At 37.5% G+C, this 24,853-nt stretch overlaps 14 protein-coding genes across 14 annotated transcripts in view; 6 read left to right on the forward strand and 8 right to left on the reverse strand.

Moving 5' to 3' along the window:
- FDP41_012192 (uncharacterized protein) overlaps positions 1–3,579 on the reverse strand; it is a gene marked incomplete at both ends in the record, with an annotated part of 5,994 nt that extends 2,415 nt beyond the window's left edge. Inside the window, 2 exons of the mRNA XM_044702684.1 lie at positions 38–1,703; positions 1,751–3,579. Of these exons, the coding sequence (XP_044566248.1) occupies positions 38–1,703; positions 1,751–3,579 (3,495 nt within the window). The remainder of the gene's footprint in view (positions 1–37; positions 1,704–1,750) is intronic.
- Positions 3,580–4,002: 423 nt separating this feature from the next.
- Positions 4,003–4,773, forward strand: FDP41_012193 (uncharacterized protein; the record flags this gene model as incomplete). Its single annotated transcript, XM_044702685.1, has 1 exon — positions 4,003–4,773. The coding sequence occupies one exon, from the start codon at positions 4,003–4,005 to the stop codon at positions 4,771–4,773; it is 771 nt and encodes a 256-aa protein (XP_044566249.1).
- A 154-nt stretch (positions 4,774–4,927) lies between these two features.
- FDP41_012194 (uncharacterized protein) lies at positions 4,928–5,846 on the reverse strand (the record flags this gene model as incomplete). Its single annotated transcript, XM_044702686.1, has 2 exons — positions 4,928–5,512; positions 5,556–5,846. 2 exons carry the CDS (start codon positions 5,844–5,846, stop codon positions 4,928–4,930), a joined length of 876 nt encoding a protein of 291 aa, XP_044566250.1.
- Positions 5,847–6,069: 223 nt separating this feature from the next.
- Positions 6,070–6,893, reverse strand: FDP41_012195 (uncharacterized protein; the record flags this gene model as incomplete). Its single annotated transcript, XM_044702687.1, has 2 exons — positions 6,070–6,630; positions 6,729–6,893. The coding sequence occupies 2 exons, from the start codon at positions 6,891–6,893 to the stop codon at positions 6,070–6,072; spliced, it is 726 nt and encodes a 241-aa protein (XP_044566251.1).
- Positions 6,894–7,550: 657 nt separating this feature from the next.
- Positions 7,551–8,082, forward strand: FDP41_012196 (uncharacterized protein; the record flags this gene model as incomplete). Its single annotated transcript, XM_044702688.1, has 2 exons — positions 7,551–7,760; positions 7,864–8,082. 2 exons carry the CDS (start codon positions 7,551–7,553, stop codon positions 8,080–8,082), a joined length of 429 nt encoding a protein of 142 aa, XP_044566252.1.
- A 222-nt stretch (positions 8,083–8,304) lies between these two features.
- On the reverse strand, positions 8,305–9,714 carry FDP41_012197 (uncharacterized protein; the record flags this gene model as incomplete). Its single annotated transcript, XM_044702689.1, has 1 exon — positions 8,305–9,714. One exon carries the CDS (start codon positions 9,712–9,714, stop codon positions 8,305–8,307), a length of 1,410 nt encoding a protein of 469 aa, XP_044566253.1.
- Positions 9,715–9,840: 126 nt separating this feature from the next.
- FDP41_012198 (uncharacterized protein) lies at positions 9,841–10,527 on the reverse strand (the record flags this gene model as incomplete). Its single annotated transcript, XM_044702690.1, has 1 exon — positions 9,841–10,527. One exon carries the CDS (start codon positions 10,525–10,527, stop codon positions 9,841–9,843), a length of 687 nt encoding a protein of 228 aa, XP_044566254.1.
- Positions 10,528–10,915: 388 nt separating this feature from the next.
- FDP41_012199 (uncharacterized protein) lies at positions 10,916–11,287 on the forward strand (the record flags this gene model as incomplete). The annotated part of the gene is made up of 1 exon (XM_044702691.1): positions 10,916–11,287. One exon carries the CDS (start codon positions 10,916–10,918, stop codon positions 11,285–11,287), a length of 372 nt encoding a protein of 123 aa, XP_044566255.1.
- An 888-nt stretch (positions 11,288–12,175) lies between these two features.
- FDP41_012200 (uncharacterized protein) lies at positions 12,176–13,989 on the forward strand (the record flags this gene model as incomplete). The annotated part of the gene is made up of 2 exons (XM_044702694.1): positions 12,176–12,844; positions 12,898–13,989. The coding sequence occupies 2 exons, from the start codon at positions 12,176–12,178 to the stop codon at positions 13,987–13,989; spliced, it is 1,761 nt and encodes a 586-aa protein (XP_044566256.1).
- Positions 13,990–14,041: 52 nt separating this feature from the next.
- On the reverse strand, positions 14,042–15,625 carry FDP41_012201 (uncharacterized protein; the record flags this gene model as incomplete). Its single annotated transcript, XM_044702695.1, has 1 exon — positions 14,042–15,625. The coding sequence occupies one exon, from the start codon at positions 15,623–15,625 to the stop codon at positions 14,042–14,044; it is 1,584 nt and encodes a 527-aa protein (XP_044566257.1).
- Positions 15,626–15,975: 350 nt separating this feature from the next.
- Positions 15,976–16,602, forward strand: FDP41_012202 (uncharacterized protein; the record flags this gene model as incomplete). Its single annotated transcript, XM_044702696.1, has 1 exon — positions 15,976–16,602. One exon carries the CDS (start codon positions 15,976–15,978, stop codon positions 16,600–16,602), a length of 627 nt encoding a protein of 208 aa, XP_044566258.1.
- Positions 16,603–17,550: 948 nt separating this feature from the next.
- Positions 17,551–19,071, reverse strand: FDP41_012203 (uncharacterized protein; the record flags this gene model as incomplete). Its single annotated transcript, XM_044702697.1, has 1 exon — positions 17,551–19,071. The coding sequence occupies one exon, from the start codon at positions 19,069–19,071 to the stop codon at positions 17,551–17,553; it is 1,521 nt and encodes a 506-aa protein (XP_044566259.1).
- A 759-nt stretch (positions 19,072–19,830) lies between these two features.
- FDP41_012204 (uncharacterized protein) lies at positions 19,831–21,813 on the forward strand (the record flags this gene model as incomplete). Its single annotated transcript, XM_044702698.1, has 1 exon — positions 19,831–21,813. One exon carries the CDS (start codon positions 19,831–19,833, stop codon positions 21,811–21,813), a length of 1,983 nt encoding a protein of 660 aa, XP_044566260.1.
- Positions 21,814–21,815: 2 nt separating this feature from the next.
- Positions 21,816–24,094, reverse strand: FDP41_012205 (uncharacterized protein; the record flags this gene model as incomplete). Its single annotated transcript, XM_044702699.1, has 3 exons — positions 21,816–23,445; positions 23,505–23,641; positions 23,696–24,094. The coding sequence occupies 3 exons, from the start codon at positions 24,092–24,094 to the stop codon at positions 21,816–21,818; spliced, it is 2,166 nt and encodes a 721-aa protein (XP_044566261.1).
- Positions 24,095–24,853: the final 759 nt, after the last annotated feature.

Here is a 24,853-nt window from a genome sequence, read left to right on the forward strand (position 1 = left end):
TTTTTGCCCAAGCAATCATATTGTAAATTGAAAGGACTCTGTGAATAGTTTCTCTGCCGTCTTCACCACCAAATTGAGCTAATGATAATCTTCCCTTTAACACTTCCTTCAATCTTTTGGTGATTAATTTAGTAGCTATTTTAAGTCCTGAGTCCATAAGGGCAATAGGTCTATAGTTAGCAGGGTTTGAGTGGTCCTTATTCTTTTTGTGAATTGGGAGAATGCTGACACTTTGCATAGATTCAGGAGTAAATCCAGTTGTGATGATATTTTCAATAATTTGAAAAATTTCCTCCTGTAATTCCTTACACATGTATTTGATAGTTTTTTGTCTTAAACCTAGTTCATTGGGTGCTGTGGATTTCAAATTCTGAATTATCCATTCTTTCTCTTCCGTGGTAATTCTACCGAGTATTTTGTCATTGCAATTATCAATTAATGGATGTTTGTACTTGAAAAACTTGGTAATGTCAATTTGATGATTTCTTCCTCTAAAGTTGAGGTTTTGTTGATATTTGTCCTTGATCACATTGGCAACTTCATTGGGGTCACTAATTTCAGTTCCTTCGATAGATAATTTGTATGGTGGTGATGACGTTTTGTAAATTTTCTTTCTCAGATGTTTAGAGTTGGTTGCATAGTTTTGTTCCCACCATTTCATCTTTCTGTTCAAAGCCTTATCATGGCTCCATTTGATATGGTTCTTGATTTTCTCTTTGACACTTGCAAGACATTTTGGAACCTGTTCTAAAGTTTTACCAATAGTGGTCAAAAGTTTGTCACAAGGATATCCGTGCTCATTTCTATCAAGTATTAACATGAGCTTCTTATATTGCTTATTATATTTGTAGATTTTAGGATCAAGTTTAGGTGGATTGACCTCCACAAATTTGTCGCCTAGTTTATCACAAATGAAAAGCCATTTGTCGTTATCAGATTCTAAATTCTTAACTTGAGATACACATTCTTTGCTAATGGCCAGCACTTCTTTCTTATTTTTGGGATCTTGAAAGTTACGCTTCTTCCGAATTAACAAAGGTGTTCGTTGACATGAGAGGTCAAGTAGAATTTTAACCATTTTGTGATCTGATATGAAGTTGGCATTCAGTACTTCTCCAGATGCAATTGGAAAATCTGTGGATATGTAATCTATTATAGACTTGGATTGTTTGTTAATAGTATAATGAAGGTGCCATGATAAATGAGGGAAAGGATAGTAATTAAGATTTCTCTTGTTAATAAGATCTAGTATGTTTTGATCAGTTCTTCTAGATTCGTTTGAGGAGTGATTCTCGGATAAAATCGCATTGTAATCACCTCCAATAATGATTTTGTAGTTAGGATATTTTTCAATTAGGTTGTCAAGAATATATGTGAATTCACATCTGTCAGCTGGTTGATTTGGAAAGTACGCAGAAATTACTAGAGTATTAATTGAATTGATTTTACATTTCACGCCAATAATTCGCGCGTTATTCTTAATGATCGGATCTAAGATGATTTCTTCAATATCTTTGAAAGTGCTTTTGTTGAGGCAAATAGATACACCACAGGAATCTCTTGGATTGTGATAATATGTAAATGAAGAATAATATATAGAGGGAAAATCTGGACCAATGTAGACGCTTTTAACTTCCTGGAGCATGATTATATCAGGAGTGATTGAGTTGAGGTAGCCTCTTAGGGCTGATAATGGTTCTGCTCTGAGACCATTAATGTTGAGGGTTAGAATAGATAATTCTGGAGCTACTGAAGTGAATCAAGTAGTTTTAGCTTTTTGTGACACTCATCAATTTCCTCTTGATATATCTTCCTCTTGGTATTATCTTTTGTACAACCAGACAGAAATGTTAGAGTAGCAATTCTATTGGTAATCATTAATTCTTCATTATTTGCTCTGATAATATTAGCCATTTCCTTAAATCCCATAGCCAATTTCTGATTCTGTCTTGCCTCAAGTTCTGCAATTCTTTTATCCATAGAAGCTTCAATTCTCTTGATTTCTTTTAGGTGATCTTGTTGCACTTTTTCAAGAGTAAAGGAAACGTCTTTCGCTGCAATTTTAGAAGATCTGCCTAAATTTTGTGAAATTTTGTGAACTGTATCAGGTTTCTTTTCCAGGAAATCTTCTAGCATTGGATAATTGAGAGCAAAATCCAATGTCCATTCATTCATTCCATATGCAGCATGGTTTACCAATCTGATGGCATTAGATAGATTGTTGAGTCTAATCAAACATATTCTCTTCTCTTGATTGATGATAAGTATGGATACAGGTTGGTCATTATTGTATTTTCTGGCAAGAGAGGATTCCGTTTGTATTCTAGCTCTAATCAAATCATTTCTTTCAGGCCATCTACCAATGATGTCAGAGTATTGTACATCCATTGCATAGTTGAATGGTATGTCGATTTTCATAGTGACTGTTTCCTCTGTTCTAGGAATAGTGATATCATATGTTTTTGCCTTACATAGATTATTTCTGGCTTTCATACTTTTGACAGTGATCACTGCTGCCATTTCTTTACCAATTCTAGCTGTAGCAATTTCAACAATGGGTTCACCAGTATCGCTTTCAATAGCATTCCTCCAATCTGCCTTGACTGTAGTTTTCCATAGTTCTCCTATTGGAATATTATGGACACGTATAATTTTGTTGGTGTCGTTTTCACATGATGAAGTGATATTGACTTCTTTAAATTTTGTACGTAATGTTTCAACTGCCTGTTCTACTTGAGCGCAATCTTCAATAGTGACAATTATGGTATTATTGAGCTTAATAATCGGATTGATGGTGACATATTTGCCACTAAGTTTGTCCTTAATTAATTCAATTACCTCATTCTCTTCAAATATTTTGCTATATCTAACAGCAATATATCTGGGAGGAGTGATTTCCTTCACTGCTATGTCATTGATGTTGAATTCTTCATTGTCTTGTTGGACATTACTACTTTTCTTGTTCTCAGATAATAGTTTGTTAATATTCTTCATTCTTTCCTTCCATAACTCCCAAACATGTTTTCTGTCTTTATGGTTTTTAAAAGCCTTTCTTTCTGTGGTGATTTCGTATTTAATGTCATCAGAGAGTATTCTGAGAGTGGCTTTTACAACATGTTGGAAATTTAAGGTCATAGGGTTGTGTGGGCTAGCAATAACAGATACAATTTCTAAAATCTGATCAGTGTCAAGAAGAGTTCTGTTTGTATCTAGTTTAGCATTATTGTGTTTGAGAAAAGTTTTACCAACAATTTCATCAACTGACATGTCTTGTATGTTGAGGTTATTAGTCAGCTCATTATCCAACAATTCAATGTTGTCTTGGTTACTCATGCTCATACTATTAGTTTTAGCGGCCAATTCTTCATCAGCTATTGGATCAATAGTTGGGTACAATCTAGTGTCAACACTAGTAGAGCAATTGTGAGTAGGGTTTAGATTATTTGTCAAATTGGGCTCATTATCTACAGATGAACTAGCAGAAGCAATGTAGTCGTTTAATGATTGAAGTGAGCTAGAGTGCTTGGGTCCATGATTGGATCCATGGTTGGGTCTTGTTTTACCGATCTTGCTGGGCATCCTAATTGAATTATTCTTCTTTTTTTTTAATTTGTATAACGAATCTGATCTTGTTAGTCTGATTAAATACCATTCAGTCAATAGCGCTTTGATCTTAATAACTGCCATCGTAATAGGGTCTTGATTACAGTTTGATCACAACGGTAACAATCTCAGTACTTATAACCGGTGGTAGTTGTACGGTACCAAATCAGTACAGTACTTCGTAGAGAGGGAGAGATAAGTTTTAAATTTAAGTTTAATGATTCGGAGATGGTTCTTTGGGTGGTGATAAAGGGTGCTCAAGGTGAACACCTAGCGGAGGTGTTGTGTTATTTTTTTTTCCTCGGGGGATCACAAAACCATCATTTGGAAACAAACCTTAAATTTCGAAACCTTTTTTTTCAATTGGTTTGCACTCGCAACTCTAAATTGGAAAAAAAAATGGTTCTTCCTAGCAGAAGAATGCCATTAAGGCATTTCCAAACCATTTTAATTATTATTATTAATGTTCTAGAGTTGTGGATCCTGATGATGTCCTCCGAAGCTGCAATGATACCAACTGTTCCATCACAGGTTTCCTTTGATACCGGATCAAATAATACAAATTCTGCCGTCCATTCGTCGTTTTTCCAATTCAACAACAGCCTTCCATCCTCTTCTTTGATTCCTATCTTTTTCAACATTACCAAAGAAACAGTCAATGATAATATGAAAATCTACGGTGGATGTCTCGGATTACCTTGTAATTTTATGATCATCAATGCAACAGATTATTTTGATTTTCTTCAAAATCCCTCTTTAGGTCTTTTGAGAAAGAATGCAGCTCAGTTAGGTCTTTTAAACATAACCAATGTGGATGGTACATTACTTTTTATTGGTGATGCTGGATTATACGCATTCATTGCGGTGAATCCGAATGTGAACAGTACTTGGCTCAGTGTTAAGGCTGAGTTAAAATTCAGTTATGGACGCCATGTCGTTCTGCTCTTTCGACAATACTGGTACCTGGTTCTAGTGCTTTGTCTTGTAGTTGTTCTGTTTGGACTGTTGTGCGCATTCGCTGTTAATAAGATAAAAGGAAGGGAAATGCTTAATGGAATGACCAGGTACTCCAAAAAGCAATCTCAACTCAAACGAGCCTTACTCACAGAAGAAGATATAGTAGTTGAGTCATTTATTGAACATTCAAATAATGGTGATTCACAGCAATGAGCTTTGTCATTATTTATCACTCATTCCAACAAATAGTCACCTTCAAACCTCTAAGAGGAAAAACGTATGAAGGTGGAGAACTAAGGTTCGCTCTTCATTAGGGATTTAGATTCCTCCAAAGGGACATGCAGAGCGGATCATGACGTTCAGGAGCCTATGAACTCGATGAAGACCCTCTTCCAGTGCCTTCAGTACCTCTCCCCGTTCCTCCTGTGGTACCTCCACCACCTCCAGCTTCACCACCTCCACTACTTCCACCACTACCACCACTGCCACCACTAGAACTGGAAGAACTGACAGATCCACCTTCTCCACCTCCACCACCACCAGCTCCTCCACTTCCACCGCCGCTGTTGTCACTACTGCCACCACCAGAGCCACCACTTCCACCCGAAGAACTCGATGAGGACGAGCTTGGAGGCCCAGGCTGTCCTATATAAATATCGTCACTTTTTTGAATGGCATGATATTGAACTTGGGTGTCACCCTTATAAAATTTTTCCATCGGTGTTCCAATCTTGACGCCACTCATTGCAAAGATAATGGCAGGAATTTCAATGGGATGATAAGGCAAAGCAATCACACCAGAGAAAGTATCATTTGGAATGTGGAGTGTGACCACTGGTGGGTCTGTTTCCCACTTGATCATTTTTTGATTCAGGAAATATTGCTTACAATACACCACTGGTTCCAATGGATTGGAATGCCTCACAAATTCACAACCATTATTGAGGTAGATCTAACAATGAAGAATTAGATTCTCGATATAATCCATAACTTACCACAGTGGAAGCAAAATTATAATCTCTCTGATAATAGGTTAGCACAACATCTTGCAACTGATCGTTATTAATGTCGGTGATGAATCCAACTTGTGCTGTATTTCCGTTTCCGGTGTAAACGATTGGAGCAGGAGCAAACACATGCATACCAGTCATTGGAATGGCATGACATAAAATTAATATTAATACCAATACACATGGCAGCAACCATCGTAAGATCGGCGGGACAGTATGTGTCGACAGTGATAATGTCAAAATGTCCTTGATGTTGTTGGATCGCGTCACAAACATTCTTTGCTTCTTTTTAAAAATCTTGTTTTTTGTTCATTGCCTTTTCATCTCCACAAGTGTCTCTTGAAGCCAAATTTAGCAACAGTTTCAGCCATAGGCAGACAAGAGAAGGGTTTAGAAAGGAAAGTATTAGTTAGGTTTTTGAACATAAAAGACCTACGGTCTATGAGGAATACTCCATCATAATTCGAGGCGTTTCTACTCATTAAGCTCATGATCAATTTTAACCATTCTTTCCATGCGGGGCAGGAATAACTCCAGGTTGATGTTGACCGCCTGTGACTTGTCCACTCGAACTCACGACATCACTACTGGGTTGTCCTGAACTGCCATAGTAAAAGTGAGAAGCACCTGTGCCTGTTCCAGAGTAGGGCAATGTGGTGGATGACCCATTTCCATTTCTCTGATCCTCTTCTTCATCGTCACCATTCATCATTGAGGTGGGCGAGGAAGGTTTCGAAGGAGGTCCAGGTTGTCCAACGTAAATCTCATCTCCTTTCGAAATGGCATGATATTGAATAGGTAAATTTCCCTTAAAAAACTTTTCCATGTGCGTTTCAATCTTGACTCCGCTCATTGCAAAGATAATGGCAGGTATTTCAATGGGATGATAAGGCAAAGCAATCACACCAGAGAAAGTATCATTTGGAATGTGGAGTGTGATCACCGGTGGGTCTGCCTCCCACTTGATCATGATTTGATTCAGAAAATGTTGTTTGCAATAGACTAAAGGCTCAAAAGGATTCGAATGTCGAACATATCCACAACCGTTATTGAGATAAATCTTTGATGTAAGGTCACCAGAATAGGAACAGTTCAATGCATTGGTATTGAAATAATAACCTTTTTGGAATGAAATGGATACAACATGATTGGACTTACCACCTGACTCGCAAAGTTATAATCTCTCTGATAATAAGCAACAACAAAATCCAATAAATGATCGTCATTCACATCTGTAATGAATCCCACCACAGCAGTTATTCCATTTCCAGTGTAAACAATGGAAGTTGGAGATGCCATATGCAATCCACTCACCACATGCATGTTGTTGTGATGAATCCACACACACTCCAACCAGATAAGAATGACCAATAACCTCCACAATAACTTTGAAGAACGAAAGCTTTCATGTTTGTATTCTTTTCGAAAATGCATCTTGTTGTTCATGGACTGTTGTGGAGAAAGAGCAAGTTTGTGGATTAAATGTTTTTTTTTCAATAAGTCGTTATGGTTGTAATGATGCTTTGATTCATTCATCACGAAGAAAACACCATTCCACGACTGCCACAATTGGAATATTGATATTCTTCTTTGATTTGAAAACTATCACCAAATTTGTCATTCTTTCACAAATAGTCACACATTGAAAAATTGTCATTGGTTTAAATGAAGATATTTAGAAAGATCCATTCGTTGATATTGAATCTTGAAAGGCAATTCTACGAGTATTAGAGCTATTTCCACAATGAAGCAAAAGTTATTTCTAATTTCAATTTCTATTGCTAATTGGCGTTTTTTAGAATTGTTTGTTTTCCTTCTCAACTTGTTTGGGAATCACTGTTTTCTCTCAAAATTCCAGATTACGATCGAGAAATTGATGTAGTCGAGGGCTATTTGCTATTTTTTCTCATTACAATAATCAAACTAACCTAATAGGTCAAAAGTCACTTGTCATTCTCCAAACAAACATCACAAAAAAAAATGTCTCGTTCTCTCCTCTTTGTATTGTTATTATCCCTCGTTCTTGCTTTCACAGCCTCCACCCAGGCCAGAACTGTCTCTGAACGTGCCATCGACAGCATTATCAACACTTGGGTCAATTCTGTCACCAATGCTAAATACGAAAATGAAGAACTTGCCGACACCACAAGTTCACCTGGTCAAATCGCTGCTGCTTTTGCCAACTCCAAAGTTGGATCATGCTATTCACAAGCTCAAAGAATGAGTAATCCATGTTACGATTGTTCTTCATTGGTCTATTTGGCCTATAAAAGTGCTGATCCAACTTTGAAAGACTGTTCCAACTACTACTCGAGGTTATCCTGGAAGTTTGAGAGATGTGACTGGACAAGCATTGCAAACGGGTGATATTTTGTGGAGAAGTGGACATGTGGGTATTTATTTGGGAGGAAATCAAGTGGTGAATGCTGAAAATCCAAAATCAGGAGTCAAGAAGAGAGATTTGGGTTTCTATACCAAATATTTGGGTTTCACTAGAGAGTATCGTGTTTAAATATGAGATCATTCAGATCTTAAAGTGATCACACTCCAATCGAAATTGTCGAAATAACGAATAAAATTGGAATTGAAAAAAGTCATTCATTCACGAATTAAGAGAAGAATTTGAGGTCAAGTTTCAATGTGTACAACATTGATCTCAAAGAATATAAGAAAAGAGGCGTTACTAGTAGTGGCTGATTTACCATAAGATCGATCCAAAGGCTGAATATCCTCCTCAAGATACAAGGTTGACCCTCCCAACGAATAACACGCTTTGAGTGGGAATGTGTGAAAGAATGAAACAAAAAGGTCGATTCAACACAAATTCTGGCATTGCACTGGTTGGGACGGCCATTCGATAATTCACTCTTGCGACAGTCACTGCTGCTGCTTCTGTACCAGATTCATCCACTTTTAGCATTGCCTTGTGATAAATCTTATCAATCCACAAGCGGCCACCTGCTGCTAGAGATTCTGGTGTGAGAATTCCTGAAAAATTTGCCTTCTCCATGTTAAAACTTGTTTCCATGTGGAAAGGAGATTCTTTGAGAATGGCAGAAAGTTCTAAGGTGTTAATTTCTGCTTTGAATTTTGGAATTTGCACAATTCTTACTTTCGTGGAGGAAGTTGAAAATAATTCTGATAAGGACAATTGTTGTGAAATGGAATTATTTTCCGAGTGATTCGAATTGGCCAAATCGTCATGTTGGTCTTTGTTTGTCAACCTTTTCGAGATCCATTTGATGAATTCCTTTTCATTCTCTACGCTTAATTCAACGTTTTCTTTTGGAAATAGAAAGAGCATTTCAAAATTGTCATTACTGTATGGAAGTTTCAACCATTTGTACAAATCATTTTCTCCATATTTTTCTAAGATTTTTCTTTTGGTCATGAATTGAACAGTGATCTCAGAATTAGTATGAGCTGATAATGATCGAAATCTTCCAGAGACAGTTTGTTCAGGGTTGAAGGCAACTTTCCATTTTCCAAGAAAATAAATTGCATTGACCAATAGTAATTTTGTCTCGGGAACAATTGAGCCAGGTTGCAAGACATCTTTGATCAAATGATGGGTCTTGTCTGAAATCCATGAATTAATCAAATTACGTTCCTTCTCATAATTTTGGACAAAATCACATTTGCGAATTTCAGAATGAAATTGTGACACAATAGCGTTTGAAAAGTCTTGTGAAATGTTGAAGGTCTGTTCAACAAAGAGGCCATTTGCAATAGATAACTCTCTGGAGGTATTGGAATAACTAGAAATAATTTCGTTCATTGCTTGTGAAAACTGTGTTACGTCTAGAGAATTGGATTGATCCAATGAGAGTGCTTGTAACAGTTCGTGTTGGGTGTCACCACGGGATCCTATTGTAAGCATGGAAAGAACCATAAAAAGAGAGAATGGAGAAAGTACAGTGTTGTATGTGAGGAATGAATCTATTTGAGAAGATGAGGATTGTTGTGGCAATATTGAATTGAAGAGGTTTCCAGCAAATGCTTTTTGAGAAGAGGGAATCAAAGAGATCAGTGAAGAGTGTGATGATGATTCTTCTTGGCATTGCACATACTCTTGGATCCATGCAATGATTGTAGAGAGGATTATAAGGAGCAGAAATGTTGTGAGAGTAATACTTGTCGACATTTTTTGTTTTGAGAAAAATAAGAGAAATTCTTGTAGTGTACAAATTTGGTCAATTGCCAAAATAATGAATATAGTCTACTTACATGTAATTAATGTATGTATCTCCAAAATAAATATAATTATCAATTACAATGTTAATTTCTTAATTAACAAGCCCTTAAATTCAACTGATAAACCATTTTCATTCGTGGGAGAGCAAGCAAAAATTCCTAATTGCAAAATGTCGTTTTCACTTTCTGAACTCTTGTCAAAAAGATGAGCAATTCTAAGCAAATGAAAAGTTTCTCCGTCATCAAGGCTATATTCAACTCTAACATCTCCTTTCACTAACTCCACACGAATAGTAAACCATGATGAGTCGCTATCAAAATTTACTGGACTAGTTGACCAGTCACTGAACTCTCTTGTAACAACAGCACTTGCATATTTTACATTATTGACAAACTCAATGCCAGTCTTGATCCATTGTTTTTCATTGACTCGTAGCATAATACCGGCTTGATCATATAATTTTTGATAATCTCCTTTAAATTTTACTTGAATTTCAAAATTATGATTGGTCTTGAAATCCTCACGATTTAAATATAAAAAGTTTCCATCATCATGAATAAAACCGTAATGAGTTTTTCTCCAATAATCACCCATCGGAGAGGTTGTCATCTTTATATCAAGAGAATTATTTTCTTCTCCTTTCTTAATGAAAAGACTTTGTGCAACTCCAGTCGCCCAGTTCCATCCGATAGTTGGAGGTACTCCAATGTCCGAGGGAAGAGCAATCGTTTCAACACGTGTAAAGTGGTGTTGAATGGGCATATTTTGTTGTTGTTTTTGTTTGGAATTGTGTTTGCTTCTACTATATAGAAACATCAATTAAAGCCATTGTGAGTCTCGTCGGAGTCAGGAGTAGACTGGCCGAACGGTTAGGAGATTTCATGAGCAAAATTAATTGATTTCAATGCTCCGCAAGAGAAAATCATCAACAATTCGAGTGAAAGGTTGCTAATTCATTACAACAACTCTCACTTGGTTTCAAAAAGAGATTACATGACGGAGGTTCACTCGATCGATTTGGGCAAAACTAATTCAACATCATTCAATACACAGAGTAAGGAAAATTCTGAGCAAAGATTATGTGTTTGGTTATTTGGCAACCAAATATGGTTATTGTAATCAAAAAACTGGTCTTCCATATCCTGGTTACATGTCTTTGGCTCCAAATTATGTGGCAAAGGATGGTACCACCACAAGCTACACCATGAATCATGTGTTGTCCTCTCGTAACATGAGTCCCAATGGAAGAATGTGTGGAATCAGTCCAACGGGTCTTCTCTCTCAATATTCACTTGTGTTGACTCTTCTTGTGGATGCCACTCAGACCGAACAACCCAATGATGGATTTGTCGAATCATCGAGTTGTACCTCACATTCTTCTCAACAGCACTCCTATTCTGAAGGATTTAGTTCAAATTATTATCTTGCCAATTTGAATCATGCAGATACTTCGTGTCGAAATGGTAATGGTTGGCTCTCTCGATCGAAGCAACCCTGTTTGTATTATAAGGATAAAATGTAAAAACACTTTTTCTCAAGTGACAGGTCAAGGATTTAAGGGAGAGATGTGTTGCTTCTGTCCTTTCAACGTTGAAATCAATGACACAACCTGATGCTGAAACAACAAAAACAACTCTTGATGAGAGAGACTCTGCCTGTGTGGACCCCGTTGATGACTTTCTTTGGAAACATGATTCCATAGAATCCGTTCACCATGAAAACGATAGTATTCCTATTTTAAGGTCAGAGCTAAGAGATGAGATGCTTATTGATGTGGTCGTCCCTGTATAACAACAACACTTCGATCCACTCGATTTTCCTGTACGGTTGTTGTATCATTTCCTCAACCTCCTTTACCAACCCAAGTCACAACTATCTCTATTTGAACCCCACTTCAATACAGGACAGTTTTTTCCATTTCAAGCACGACTGTTCATCGGCCATTTCCAAAAAAATAAACTCAAACAGCGCTCACAAACACCAAATGCCAACTCGTGTTTCTTTCTGAGGACAATAGTAACCTCATCATGAATTGCATCTCCCTCCTTTCGCTCTCTGTTATGGATTTTTAAAAGCATGGAGTGGTGGTGTGGTTCGGAAAGAAAGCCTTTCGCAGAGAACAACGTCGGTTATAAATTGATATTCTTCTCCAAAGAAAAAAACGCACAAACGATTGAATTTCTGTTGGCAGGAACATTAACAACAACAGTTCCATCTTGTACTTGTTACTGCTCGTACGAAGAATAGTAGAAGGTCCTGTCGGGAATACTACAATTGAATTCGTGATAAAATCGCTCTCATCCATCTCTTGTATTATAATTGTAACGATAACAACAAACGTTGAGGGTTTTCTCTCTTCATTTGTGAGCTCATACTACTCACTCCTAATTTCATTAACAAACATCTGACCATGTCTGTTCCAAACGTATTCATTTCATGCTGTCTAATGACAGTTTTGTTGTCCCTCATTCTCATGATGAGTGTCAGTGCTGAACAACCAAGTCTCAATATTCGAGGTTCGACTCCAATTATCTCGGCACCACAAACATCTACACTCAAACAACTATTTTCACAATATTGGTCTCCAATTAACCCAAATAGTCAACCACGTTCAGAGGATATGAAAGGATTTGAATTTGTGTTGACAGAGAGAACTGGCCAAAGAAAGAGTTATAAGGGTGTTTTGCAAATCCATGCAAGTAATACTCCACAATGGGTTCAAGCAGATGTATACGATGGTCAACTCACTTATCATTTGAATATCATGAGAAACGCTGCTACCTTTAAGGTCATTCAACACACTTCCAAGTTTTGTTTCACTTTGAACTTTATTCCAAGAAACAATTCATTGCTCTCAAAAGTGGCTCAATTTGCCACTTCATTGCTTGAAGGTCAACAAACCACTTATCGATTCTCTCCAAATTCAATCAAGTATGATGCATTGGTGAATCAAGTTTGCAACAATTCCTCATTGAAGATGGATGCTTTCATTTTGGGAGATGATGGTTTTGTCTCGTGTGCTCCTGCTGTCTCTTCAACCTCTGTTTCTGTCAATCCTCAAATCTTTATCACAAGAAACGTCTTGATTCGAGTGACCAAACAAATTTCAGGAAATTCAAACAATTGGCAAAGAGGTGTTTGTCGTTGGACATATTTGATAGACAACTTGCAGCCACCTTGGGCGACAGATACTTTGCTGAATTATTACAAGATACATTTGATAACAGACAAAGTCTTACATCATCCTTGTTGAGACCAACCTTTTGGTTTGAAACAAGCACTGAAGCTTGCTCTCTTCCATACATGGCAGATCCATCCAAGTGCAATAGTTTGAACACTCCAACTGGATCCAAAGTTTGTATCTTCATTCATGGTGCAGGTGGTATGAAAGATCAAGATCCAAAATACAATTCATTCAAAGATTATTGGGGTGATATTGAACAATGGACTCCTCAATGTTCAAAGAGAGTGTTTGCAGTGAGAAACACTCGAGATGTTGGTTGGGATGACAAAAATTTACAAAAGTATTATTGTGACTTGGCTCGTAAGGAGAGTGGACTCAATGTCACCATCAACGGAGTGCCACAGTTGAAGAATGTGATTCTCTTCACTCATTCTCAAGGAGGTTTGGTCATTTCAGCTGCTCTCAAGAACAAACTCTGCTCAATTGATGGTTTTTCTTCGAGTTGGTATTCTGTTTCAACACCTTTCCAAGGATCTGGAGTGGTTAGCAAGTTGATTAAGTATTGTTCTGCCTATAAGGGACCTTTCAATCCATTGAGCAAAGATTATGTGTTTGGTTATTTGGCAACCAAATATGGTTATTGCAATCAAAAAACTGGTCTTCCATATCCTGGTTACATGTCTTTGGCTCCAAATTATGTGGCAAAGGATGGTACCACCACAGCAACCCTGTACACAGTTCAATTATCGAGAACTTTGAAACCTGAAGGAAGAATGTGTGGAACAAGTCCAATTGGTATCATTTCCAAGTATTCATTTATTTTGACTCTCTTGTCTGAATCGACCAACATTGCAAATCCAAACGATGGAATGGTGGAGCAGTCCAGTTGTACCTCATTGTGCACCCAAACCTACAATGCTCTCTACACATCGAAATTCTATCTTGCCAATTTGAACCACGCTGACACTTCATGCAGAAACGGTAATGGTTGGTTCTCTCGATCAAAACAACCATGTTTATACTATAAGGGCAAATTGTAATAAAATTGACCATTAATTGAACGACAGAATTTTTATTCTTGAAAAGTATGAATCATTCCTTAGACCAATGATGTTTTGAATGCTTTTTCCCAGAGTCTTTTTGGAAATGGCTGATGGCCAAACTTTTTGGTGGGCTTGATGGGCTTTTTGTGTGAGAGAGTCTAGCTTGCAAATTCGTCAAATATTCTCCATAACTCAGTATTTTCTGCTCGTGATATTGAAGGACAGTCTTGCTTTCAGTTACATGATTGTCGTCTTTCATCAACACACTGTAAGGAGGTATTGAGTTTTTCAGTTCCTCATAATACTTGGTTGCATTTGAATACTCTTCAGGAGTGCTTTGATGTAACAGGTCTCTCACATTTAACCTAAGTTTTTCCATCTCATTTTCACACTTTAACTGTCTCTCCTTAAGTCTTGAGATGATCATCCCCACTTTATGTTTGAAAACGTCCGTATCCTTTTTCTTCCTTCTTAGGATTCTATTGCACATCTTCTCCTTTGCATTGTAAGCGGTCTCGAATTCCTCGTCGTCACTATTGTATTGCGTCAGCCGATCATACTCCTTATGTAGAGATGAAACAAAATTTTGTACATGTTCTGGCATGTCCTTTTGCAAGTTCTGAAATAAAGAGAATTTCTTATTTCGTACCACCATACTTAACAACAAGCGCTCATCTTTTTTCTCGATTAAAGTTTCCATGACGTGCATTATTTCTTCGAAGCATTCAAAGTGTTCGATTGCAAGTTCCATCACTAGGTCAAAGGTAGGAGTTAAATTTTCCAACCGTTTACGATAAATTAACAAGTCAAGCTCCATCTCCTTTTCTCGTGAAGTTATGCCACATCCTTTATCAATATTAAGAACTCTTTTGTCAAAGGTCTCTCCAGTATTAAGATTGTGTCTATACAATTGAATGTCCAACTCTCTAGAAAGCACCTGTTTTTCTGATTGAAGTTTTTGCACTTCCAATTTCAAAACATCAATGTCGTTCTTCATAATTGAATTTTCTTCTTTCATGTCTTTAAATACAAGGGACGAAGCAATCATCTTCTCTTTAAGATTCTCGATTTCTAATAGATATGTTGTTTCTTTTGCCTTCAAAGTCTTATTGGACTCTTTCAAAAGATGGTTCTCTTTTTTTGAGTGTTCAAGTTGAGCCTGAAGATCCAAAACGATATTTTCCAGCTTTTGTATTTGTTCCAAAGCATTATTCTTTTGCTCCAGTTCATGATCGCGTTCATGCTCCGTCTGCTTTAGCTTAGCACGTATTTTGGAGAGCTCGGAACTGAATTGAACAGTGATCTTCTCTTTTGCTTGATGCATTTTCGACACAAGGTTATCCACAATTAAGCCACAAGATAGATGATGATTGTACTTTTTCAACTCATCACTCCACTGAACGTTACTGATCATCTGCTCAAGTGGAGGCAAATAGCCATTGATACATCTCGAAGAGGATAATGTTTTCGGAAGAATTTCCCCATGATTGGTTGAATCCATCCTAGAAGTGTTGTGTTGTTGTTGTTGCTGATATATCTCACTACTTGTTGTTTCAGTAATCAACAAGCCTTGCTCTCCACTCCTCCCTTGCCGCTCCTCCACTCCTCCGTTCTCTTCCTTAGAGATCATCATATTTTTTTCTATTGAGATATAACTACAGGAGAGGAATGGATGTGAGAAGAGTCTTAACGTATAAACATTCTTCAAAAATTTCAACTGTCCCCTAAACATGAAGATCATTCTCACAAGGATGCCTTTAAATTCCATGTCCATGGTGTTCGGAAACTGTTTCAAAAGCAGAACGAACATTTGAGAATATTCTCAACGACCTGGTGTATTGCAGGAGGAGGTCATGTGTAGTTTCCAATTGTGGAATTCTTCCAAATGCTTGGAGCGTATGATCACGAATTCAATTTCACCTAGAGTCACTCGAGCACGTGCGAATCGTTTGCAAAAAAACACAACAACAAACATATAGCACGATGAGAAGGACACATCATCTCTTGCATTCATCTTTGACTATATCTTGGCAGACATTGCATCCACCCCAGCAACAAATTCTTCTCTTCAGTTCTCAGCGCTATCTTCAACAAGAACATCATCGACAATATCATTCAAGTGTAAGAGCGTTCTCTCGTGACCATGCAGAACCCACTTCTCATACTCCCTCAACCATTCAGGGAAGTTCAGTCGATCCTCTCTTGCAATCGAAAAAGGAGAAACAACAAGTGTTGGAAAAGAAAACCAACTTGATGGCTGACTCTGTGAAAGAGAATGCAACTTCCATGAATGAAGAGTTGAGAAAAGAGCATGAATTTACCCCAGAGAGTCTATTCAATCGTGAAATGTCCAAAGATATTGATGAATCCATTACTGATAAATTAAATCGAACCAGAATCATTGGCAATAGGGATGAAGGACAAGATTTGACTCGGGAAGCAGGAGATTGGGCCAAAGAGCAAGCCAAAATGGAGCGCAAGTTTGGTGTCTCGACCACAAACCCAGAGAACTTGAAAGGGGAAGAGGAAGAAAAATCAATCCCAGGAAGGATTAAAAGAGGACTAAAAGCTGCCAAGAGATGGACCAAAACATTCTTAACAGGTTCATAACAGAACCTCTTGTACAGTACCCTTTACAGGAATGCCCAACAACAACATTGAGAACCTTAATGAATATGTTGTGGTACGACCAAAATTTGATCTAATAAAAGATCCAAGAATCCAATAGTCCTTGCATGGAAACGAATCAATCGTTAATCGAATCCCGTTGTTGTTCTATTCCTTTCTATTCATATCCTCCAATTATTTACATGACCCAATTTTTAATTAGTCTTTAATAAGTGAAAAGACCTTCTTTTCAATGTTCAACTCAAACAACGCTCTCCAATACAACGTTCTTCTTCTCAAGATTCTCTCAGCAACCCAACCATTGAAGTTCCAACATGTCGAATATTTTTGGCGTGACATTCACAAGCCGTTAATGTTTACTGCACCATATTTAAAAATGAAGCGAAAAAGAGCGAGAAAACTCAAATCAAAAAAACACCACAACAAGGGACATTAGCCTCTCTCACGTACTCTGTGCTAATTTTTTTGAAAGCCAACTCTCTCTCTTTTGATATACAGTCGTTCAGTCCGAACACAACCTCAACACTTTAACAACTACTCGAGGAACACAGAGTAATGGTTTATATCCAAGTCGCTTTGGCAAAAGACATCTTCCACTTACAAAGTAATGGTAAAACATTGTATTATCACCCACACCATTTAAATGGATCCACATTGCTTGATGACCCAACCAAAACAGCTTCTGCTAGAAGTTGGAGCGAAATGTGGAACCACTTCTTCAATTTCAAGCAATAAGTTGCTCACGAATCTTTTTCTCTACATCATCACTTTAATTTATGAATCGCTCGTCGATTTGATGTGTGATGATGAATTCAATGTTTGGGATACAAAAACAACAAATAAACTCATTCCAACACTTGAAAAAGAATCTGAACGAACGATTAATTTATGACAATTAGGTCTCTCTTCGAATCAATTCCACATTGAACTTTATTCGGCACCACCACTTCCAGCACTCGAGCGAGCAATGTTAAGGATGTTCTTGATACGAGCATTCAATTCTGCGATCTGGTTCATGACGGATGTTTGTTGTTGGGAAGAAGAACCTTGCTGGGAGACACTGCTGGCAACACTACTCCGCTCCATTGCCATCTTCATGAGACTGGCTGTGTAACGAATACGCTCTCGAGAAACATCAACATCAATCTTGCTTGGGAAGCGAGGTATTTTCGTTCCTACACAAATACAGAAGGGTTGATCATTCGAGATGGCAAGCAATGACATGGGAGTTACTCCACCAGGTAATGTCAACAACACTGTTTCCATTCTCTTTAAAACTTCATTGTAGTAGGAAAGTTGTTGGGAAATACTAGAGCTACTGCCAGCACCACTTCCACCACTGCTCGTTGTGAGTAGAATTCTATTCAAACGATTCCAGTCCAAATGAGGCACGTATAAATAGTCAGTTCCCCATGGATCTTTGGGTACCTTATTCAATTCTCCACCCTCCAACAAATCTTCCAAAGCAAGTGGATATTTGCCATGTCTTGTATAGTACAACACAAGACCTTCTTGAAGTTTGGCTAAATCCAAAAGAGCATTACTCACTCTACTTTCTTCGTAAACTTGAGCAAGCACAGCTCCTGTAAGACCAGAAAATGTCACAATAATGGAAATGGCAATTAAAATCTCAATCATACTGAGATGATGTACTGAAATTTGAGGAATAGAAATTTTCAAATCATGATTGTTCAATAATCCAATATTGCCTTTCGTGTGCTTCAGTACGTTGGAGATTGATGACAAGTATGTACCCAATAATTTACGTAATATGGATGATGAAGGATCTTTCATATCTGAAAGTGCCATTCCTGTCACAGAAATCACAGGCAAGTATGGTAATAAAATCTTGGTGTAGTAAGAAGTTGGATTTTGCAAAAGTTTTTGTTGTGCTACACGCCAGTAAAGTTTTAAGAATTGAATCCATCGTGGTTGTGGTTTGTGTGTGAATCGCTTAAATTTGGAAGGACTACGTTTTGTAAAATGTTCACCTATTGGTTGTTGTTGTTGTTGCTGGGTTTGATGAATTAAAAAGTTTTGAATAGTGTACACCATGAGTCGTATTCGTTCCCTCCACAAATCGGAAATGTTATGGTTCTTGGTTAAATGTTCATGAATATTATTATTATTATTATTGTTAAAATCATTAAAAGTGTAATGATTGATATTTTCGTTTCCGTTGTGAGATTGGTATTGATTTTTAGAGTTTTCGAAGCGATCGGGAAATAAGTGATTTGCAATTTTATAAATTCGTTGCTCTTGTTTTTCATTTGATGGCAGCGACCAACGACGTCCTTGCATTAATTCATTATTATTATTATTTTTATCACTATTATCGTTGTTATTATTCTTTTGATTCGCATCATGATGACGATGACTATGGAATCTCATCATTGGAGAGGACACCCGATGAGAATGACCCATCAGTAGTGGATGGTGTTGTGAAATCATTTCGGAATTTTTTTCCTTGCTCCGCGGAGTGCCTTCATAGCTTCTTCGCGATAGGGAATAACGTTCGAAGAAAAACCTTAATAACAACAATTGGAGCAGTGTGGGCTTGGTCTTAAGGACAATGTCATTCAAATCATCATATCTTGGAGATGAAAAATTGGACTTGTCATGGAGCAATCTCTCTTGATTTGTGTTGGTTGATACAAATCGAAAGAAACAGAAGATGATTTCAGAAAGTGCTTCAATCGTAGCCAGAATCCATCGAATCAACCATTCAAACATTGCATCTCCTCTTCAATTGTTCATACTTCTTCTAAAATTGATCTTCAAATTTCAGTGAAAGCTGACGTTTGCTCGCCTCAATGTTTCGATCCAAATCAGCAACACCCATCATTCAAAAAAATACTTTAAAACACAATCGAATTGACAAGTTGCTGTTGTTCACCGTTTTTGCTGCACTGATCATCTGAACACACTGATTTCGATCTCATTGCAACACAAAAAGGTGAGTCACCAATACATTTCGTCGGATCAAACGTTTTGGGATGATAAAAACAATAACAACATCTTTTGTATCTATGGATTGATCGAAATCGGATGATGATTGTGAATCGTTGTTGTGTGTGCGTGTTGTGAATAGACATTGAAACAACAACAACAACCATTGCGATTCTGTAATATATTATTATTTTCATCATTGTCGTATCCGAATTTAAAGCTTTTTCACAACAACACTTTCTCTATTGATTATTGTGAAAAATGTCATCCATTTCTGCACAGGCGTTTCTCGTGCCCATTGAATCATCTAATAGCAACACTACTTCCTCTCTACAAGTCTATCAACATACATCGATTGCCTCTTCGACACTTATTTACAATTATGGAGGTGAAGATTCGAATGGTTTCTGGACCAATCGATTGAGTGTGTTAAATCTTGCCGCTGGTTCAGGTTTTAAAAAACAGACCAAGCTTAAATCTTTGGAGTGGGAGAAGCCCAAATATAATTCATTTCCTCCCAAGAAAGATGGTCACGTCATGATGTTGACGTGTGGCAGTGCAGGCAATGCTCAAAAGAAAATATTTCTATTTGGAGGAAATGACAATCAGAACATTTCTGGAAATAATAATGCACTCTATTCGATCGATTTGGAGAATTTGACATGGAAAATCGAAATGAAACATCAAGATGATCATTCTCGACCATTTGGTAGATCGCATTCTGCATTTACACAAATTAAGAATTATTTATACATGTTCGGAGGAAAGATTACTTCTTTGCAATCCTCATCAAATGGCTCAGATCCGACATCGGTCTCAGTCAAAACACTGGATGATTTTTGGATGTTTAATTGTGAGAATTTAACATGGAAGAAACTTTCGAACAAGTTGTTGTCGACAAATGAATCTCTTCCAAAATTAACAGGAGCCACTTTGTGTGCCTCTTCGAAGGGTACTGACTTGTTCCTATATGGAGGAGTCTGTGACAAAGAATACAGCAATGAATTGTACAAGTATTCTGTGAAGAATGATTCATGGGAATGTATCACTTCTAAAATGAAAGGTGACATTCCCCAATTTGGAAGAGAACGACACGCATGTTGTCTTTTATCAAAATCCAATGAAATGCTCATTAGTGGAGGTTGGATCTTTGGTGGAGTGAGTTCACAAATACTCTCTCTTAATTTAGATACATTGGTCTGGAAGAATGTGAATGTTTCAATGGGATCCAATTCGATGGAATCAAAAATGTTGCAACGATATGGACACACCATGGTTGCATTGGAAGGAGCTGTCAATGAACAAATTCCATTAGTTGTCATGATTGGAGGAAAAGATTTAACCATGAGTAATCGTGGAGAAGTGATTTTGATTGCTCTCCATTCGAAAGATGCCACTTGGACCACTCTTGCACAAAGTTTTGGACAGAAACAAGATCATTCATTGAATGAAGAATGGACACGGTATGAGAAGGTGAGTGGATTATTGCCAGCCACTCCAATGACCGATGATTACTTGTCGAGTATGTTGGGAGTGACTTCCACTGTATCTTCATCACCATCAATGGTCGCAACCACAAGCACTACTACCAGCACCACCAGCACCGCTACAAGTACACCTCCTGCAGTTCCAAAGCGTCCTTCCTTCTCGAAAGCAAGTACTGGTGACTCAACCAAACAAGAGAATGTGAGTGAATCGACAATCTCAAGTACTACTCCACCCTCTATTCCAAAACGTCCAGTAAGAAAGGAAGAGGACACTCCTCCAAAGAAGAGCACCTCCTCGTCAACCGTTGAGGAAGAAACAAAGAAGCCCTCGACATCTGCCATCATCACCACCACCAGTACAGAATCTAAACCAACCACAAGTGGTTCCAAGACTGTTAAGGTTGATTCAACTATGTCACCTTCAGCAGATGCCATTTCTGAAAAATTGCAAGAGGCTGAACAACGTCCAAAGCTTGAATTGGCCAAAAAAGGAGCCAGAATGCAACAAAGAAAGCCAAAAACTGTCAATGCAGATTTATCGAAATTGGATAAGGTCACCAAAGAAGCCACTCTTGATGTTCCAGATGATTCCAAATTCAAAAAGTTAGAAATTGAATCAAAGAAGGTTGTTACTCCTACCAACGAAGAACAGCCATCGGGCGAAAGCAGCTCTCAAGATAAAAAGCCAAAGTTTGGTGTTGGAATCGGAGGCAACCCAATGATGAGCGAATTAGCATCCAAGCTCAAGAAAAAATAAATTTATAAGAGAGCGGATTGTACAAATATTAACTCTTCAATGAGGTGACAGTATTTTCGTAATTGAGGTTCGTCATCGCCTAGAACTTCTTTTCTTGGAATAATTTTAGCTTCTTCGTTTTGAATTTGATCATTGTTGTAGAGCTCTTGATATTTGGCATAGAGCTTTTCGAATCTTTCTTTTCCGAAAATTTGTTCGTTCTGTTTTATAAGGCTGTTGACACGATCCTCTAAACGTCCAACCACAGGAATGTCATCGTAATCTGTCTCTTCATAATAGTCCTCTTCTTCTTCGTCCTCGCTGTCCTCTTCTGTTTCGTATTCAACTTCTTCCTCACTTGACTCCATCCCTTCATTACTGTCGTCGCTGTCTCCAAACATGGTGTCTTCAACTTTGCAAGCTTTATCTTCACCTGAGCTACCATTATTCTGATTGATGACATTATTGTTGTTCATTATCATGCTCTCCTTCTTTCGCTTAAGAGTTTCAATTTTCTTCATTGTCAAGTTAATCATTTCGGTGTACTCCTTCTCAATTTCAGAATCAATTTCTGCTTGTCTTTGAAGTATGGATTCTTTATCAAGAACAGATGGTATCTTTGGTGGCTCCACAACCTCTTTCTTTGGTGCCTTGTCAACTCCCACAATATTGTGTTGATTGTGGAAAAGATTAAAATGTTGATTTTTAGCAGCAACTCTGCTTGCATGATATTCAACTCTTGCTTCCTTGAGCTTTTGCTTTTGTTCTTCTTCTTCCTTAATTTTCTTTTGCTGCCTTTCAAAAAGAATACGTTCCTTTTCATTGGTGAAAGTTGGAGGTGTCTTTGATGGAGGTTCAAACTTGGAAGGAAGGTTAAGTCCTTGAAATTTTTTGCTAAACTCTTGAAATGCATGATCGTCTTCTTTTTTGGGTTCTCTGTCTTTTCGCATTTGTTCGAGAGCTTTCTCAATTCTCATTTGCTCTTTTTGAAGTTTCATAATTTCAGAATCTATTTTCTTTTCTCGTACAGCAATATCATTGTTGGATGATTGAGGTCTTGACGATGGTTGGACTTTTGGTTGAGGTTTTGGAGGGATTTTTTCAGGAACTGGAGATTGATTTCTAGGTTGTGGTGGAACGACTGCTTTCTTGGCCACGTTGTAGTTAGGATTTGGAGGAACAATGGGTTGGAGCACAGACGGGTTTGGAACGGGTAGAGGGTCTTGATTAAGCGCTTTGTTATTTAAAACTCCCAGTTCAGTTAGTTGAATAAATAAATTTGACATTTCGCCGTCAAGAACAGTGTCTTCTACTTGGTCTTGGGCCAATGTCAGTTCACCTGTAGAGGTAACTGTGAGCATTTGTTGTCTAATATATTTTACAATTATTGGAGTATTTAAAATTTCCTTAAGAGTTGGCCTTTTGCTGGGTCTTGTCTGGAGACAACTGTTGATCAAATTCACAAGCTGGCTGCTATAGTGGTGCACATTCTTTACAGGAGAGTAGTATCCTTTCTGAATATTCAAGAAGAGTAGTTGTATGTTTTTTCCTTTGAAAGGAAGAGCCCCTTGATTGATCATTTCATACAATATCACTCCAAGAGCCCACACATCGGATTTGTAACTGTATTTTGATCCATTACATTGTTCTGGGCTGATGATCATCAAAATATCATGTCTCAGCAGTGAATCTAAAGATTAACTCTTACTTACCTCATGTACAAGGGTGTGCCGATTGTTGTCTGTGCCATTTGTTCACATGTTCTCATACCAGCGTCATCAAAAACTTTGGCTATACCAAAATCACCAAGTCGAGCATTTCCCTTGTCAGTAAGAAATATATTTTGTGACTGTTTCAAAAATTTAAAAATCAATAAATTGTAAATATATTTTCAATTACCTACCTTTAGGTCTCTGTGTAAGACTTTTTGAGAATGAATGAAATGAAGAGCTAATGCGGACTGAACAAATAATTTCAGAATTGTCTTTTCTGGAATTCTTTGGTAGGTGTAATTTTTCTGAATAAACGATGCCAAATCTCCTCCCTTGCAGAAGCTCATCACAATACAAAGGTTACTTTCGTCATCTATGAAAGAATCAATGTATCGGACGATGAAAGGGTGTTGGAGCGCCTGCAGTAGCTTGACTTCTTGCTTGGCGTTATTTTTTTCCTTTTGCGACACTCCTTTCAACGCAATCTTCTTCAACACATACTTTTTATCAACATTGGACACTGGATGCACAATGAAAACAGTGCCATAGCTTCCACTTCCTAGCTTCTTTTCTGTAACATATTTGTTCATTTCTAGGAATGTCGGGTGATGATGTATGAGTCAAAATTTAATAATCAATTTACTAATGATGATGGTTAATTTATGAAGCTTCAGTGTATCGATCTAATGAAACGATCTTGTTACGATACAACAACTTTTCTAAAGCTTCAAACTTGATTGTATTGATGAAATGAAATATGTAGATCCGTTAATTTGTAGATTTTTTTGGCGCATATTTTGTTTAAGCGAATTGCGTTCTCGTTCATTCGAACGACAAAACGAAAATAAAAATAGACAAAAAAATTAATTATTGTTGCTTTTCATCCAACAATTAAACCAACCCAATAATTGAATCCAACGATTTCGTTGGTCCACCGATAACCAAACTTTTATCGGAAATGCAATACTTGGGAAATATTTACGGAAAAACAATGTCGTATTATAATAATGGATTGAATGGATATTCCTTATCGACGCAAACAAGCGCTTCTTCAACAGTGCCCCAAATTTTGTCCAAAGACGTGTTGGACTTGTATTCGAAAGAAATGGCTGACATTGCGAAGGAGTCGTATCAGTTGGATTTTAGTAGAACTCCACTCAATAAGAATGTGGTTCTTTGTTTAGGATCTCAATCATCAGGGAAATCATCACTAATTAATTATCTATTTTCAAGTCTTTCAATTCGAGAAACAGGAGAAAATGCTATTGACACACAATTCACAATAATCGAATGTGTGAGCGAGAAGGAATTTGTGTCACTCGTGGGTAGCACTAAATATAACAAGCTGA

The sequence above is a fragment of the Naegleria fowleri genome, assembly GCF_008403515.1.
Source record: "Naegleria fowleri strain ATCC 30894 chromosome Unknown tig13, whole genome shotgun sequence".
In the NCBI taxonomy this organism is placed as follows: Eukaryota; Heterolobosea; class Eutetramitea; order Acrasida; family Naegleriidae; genus Naegleria; species Naegleria fowleri.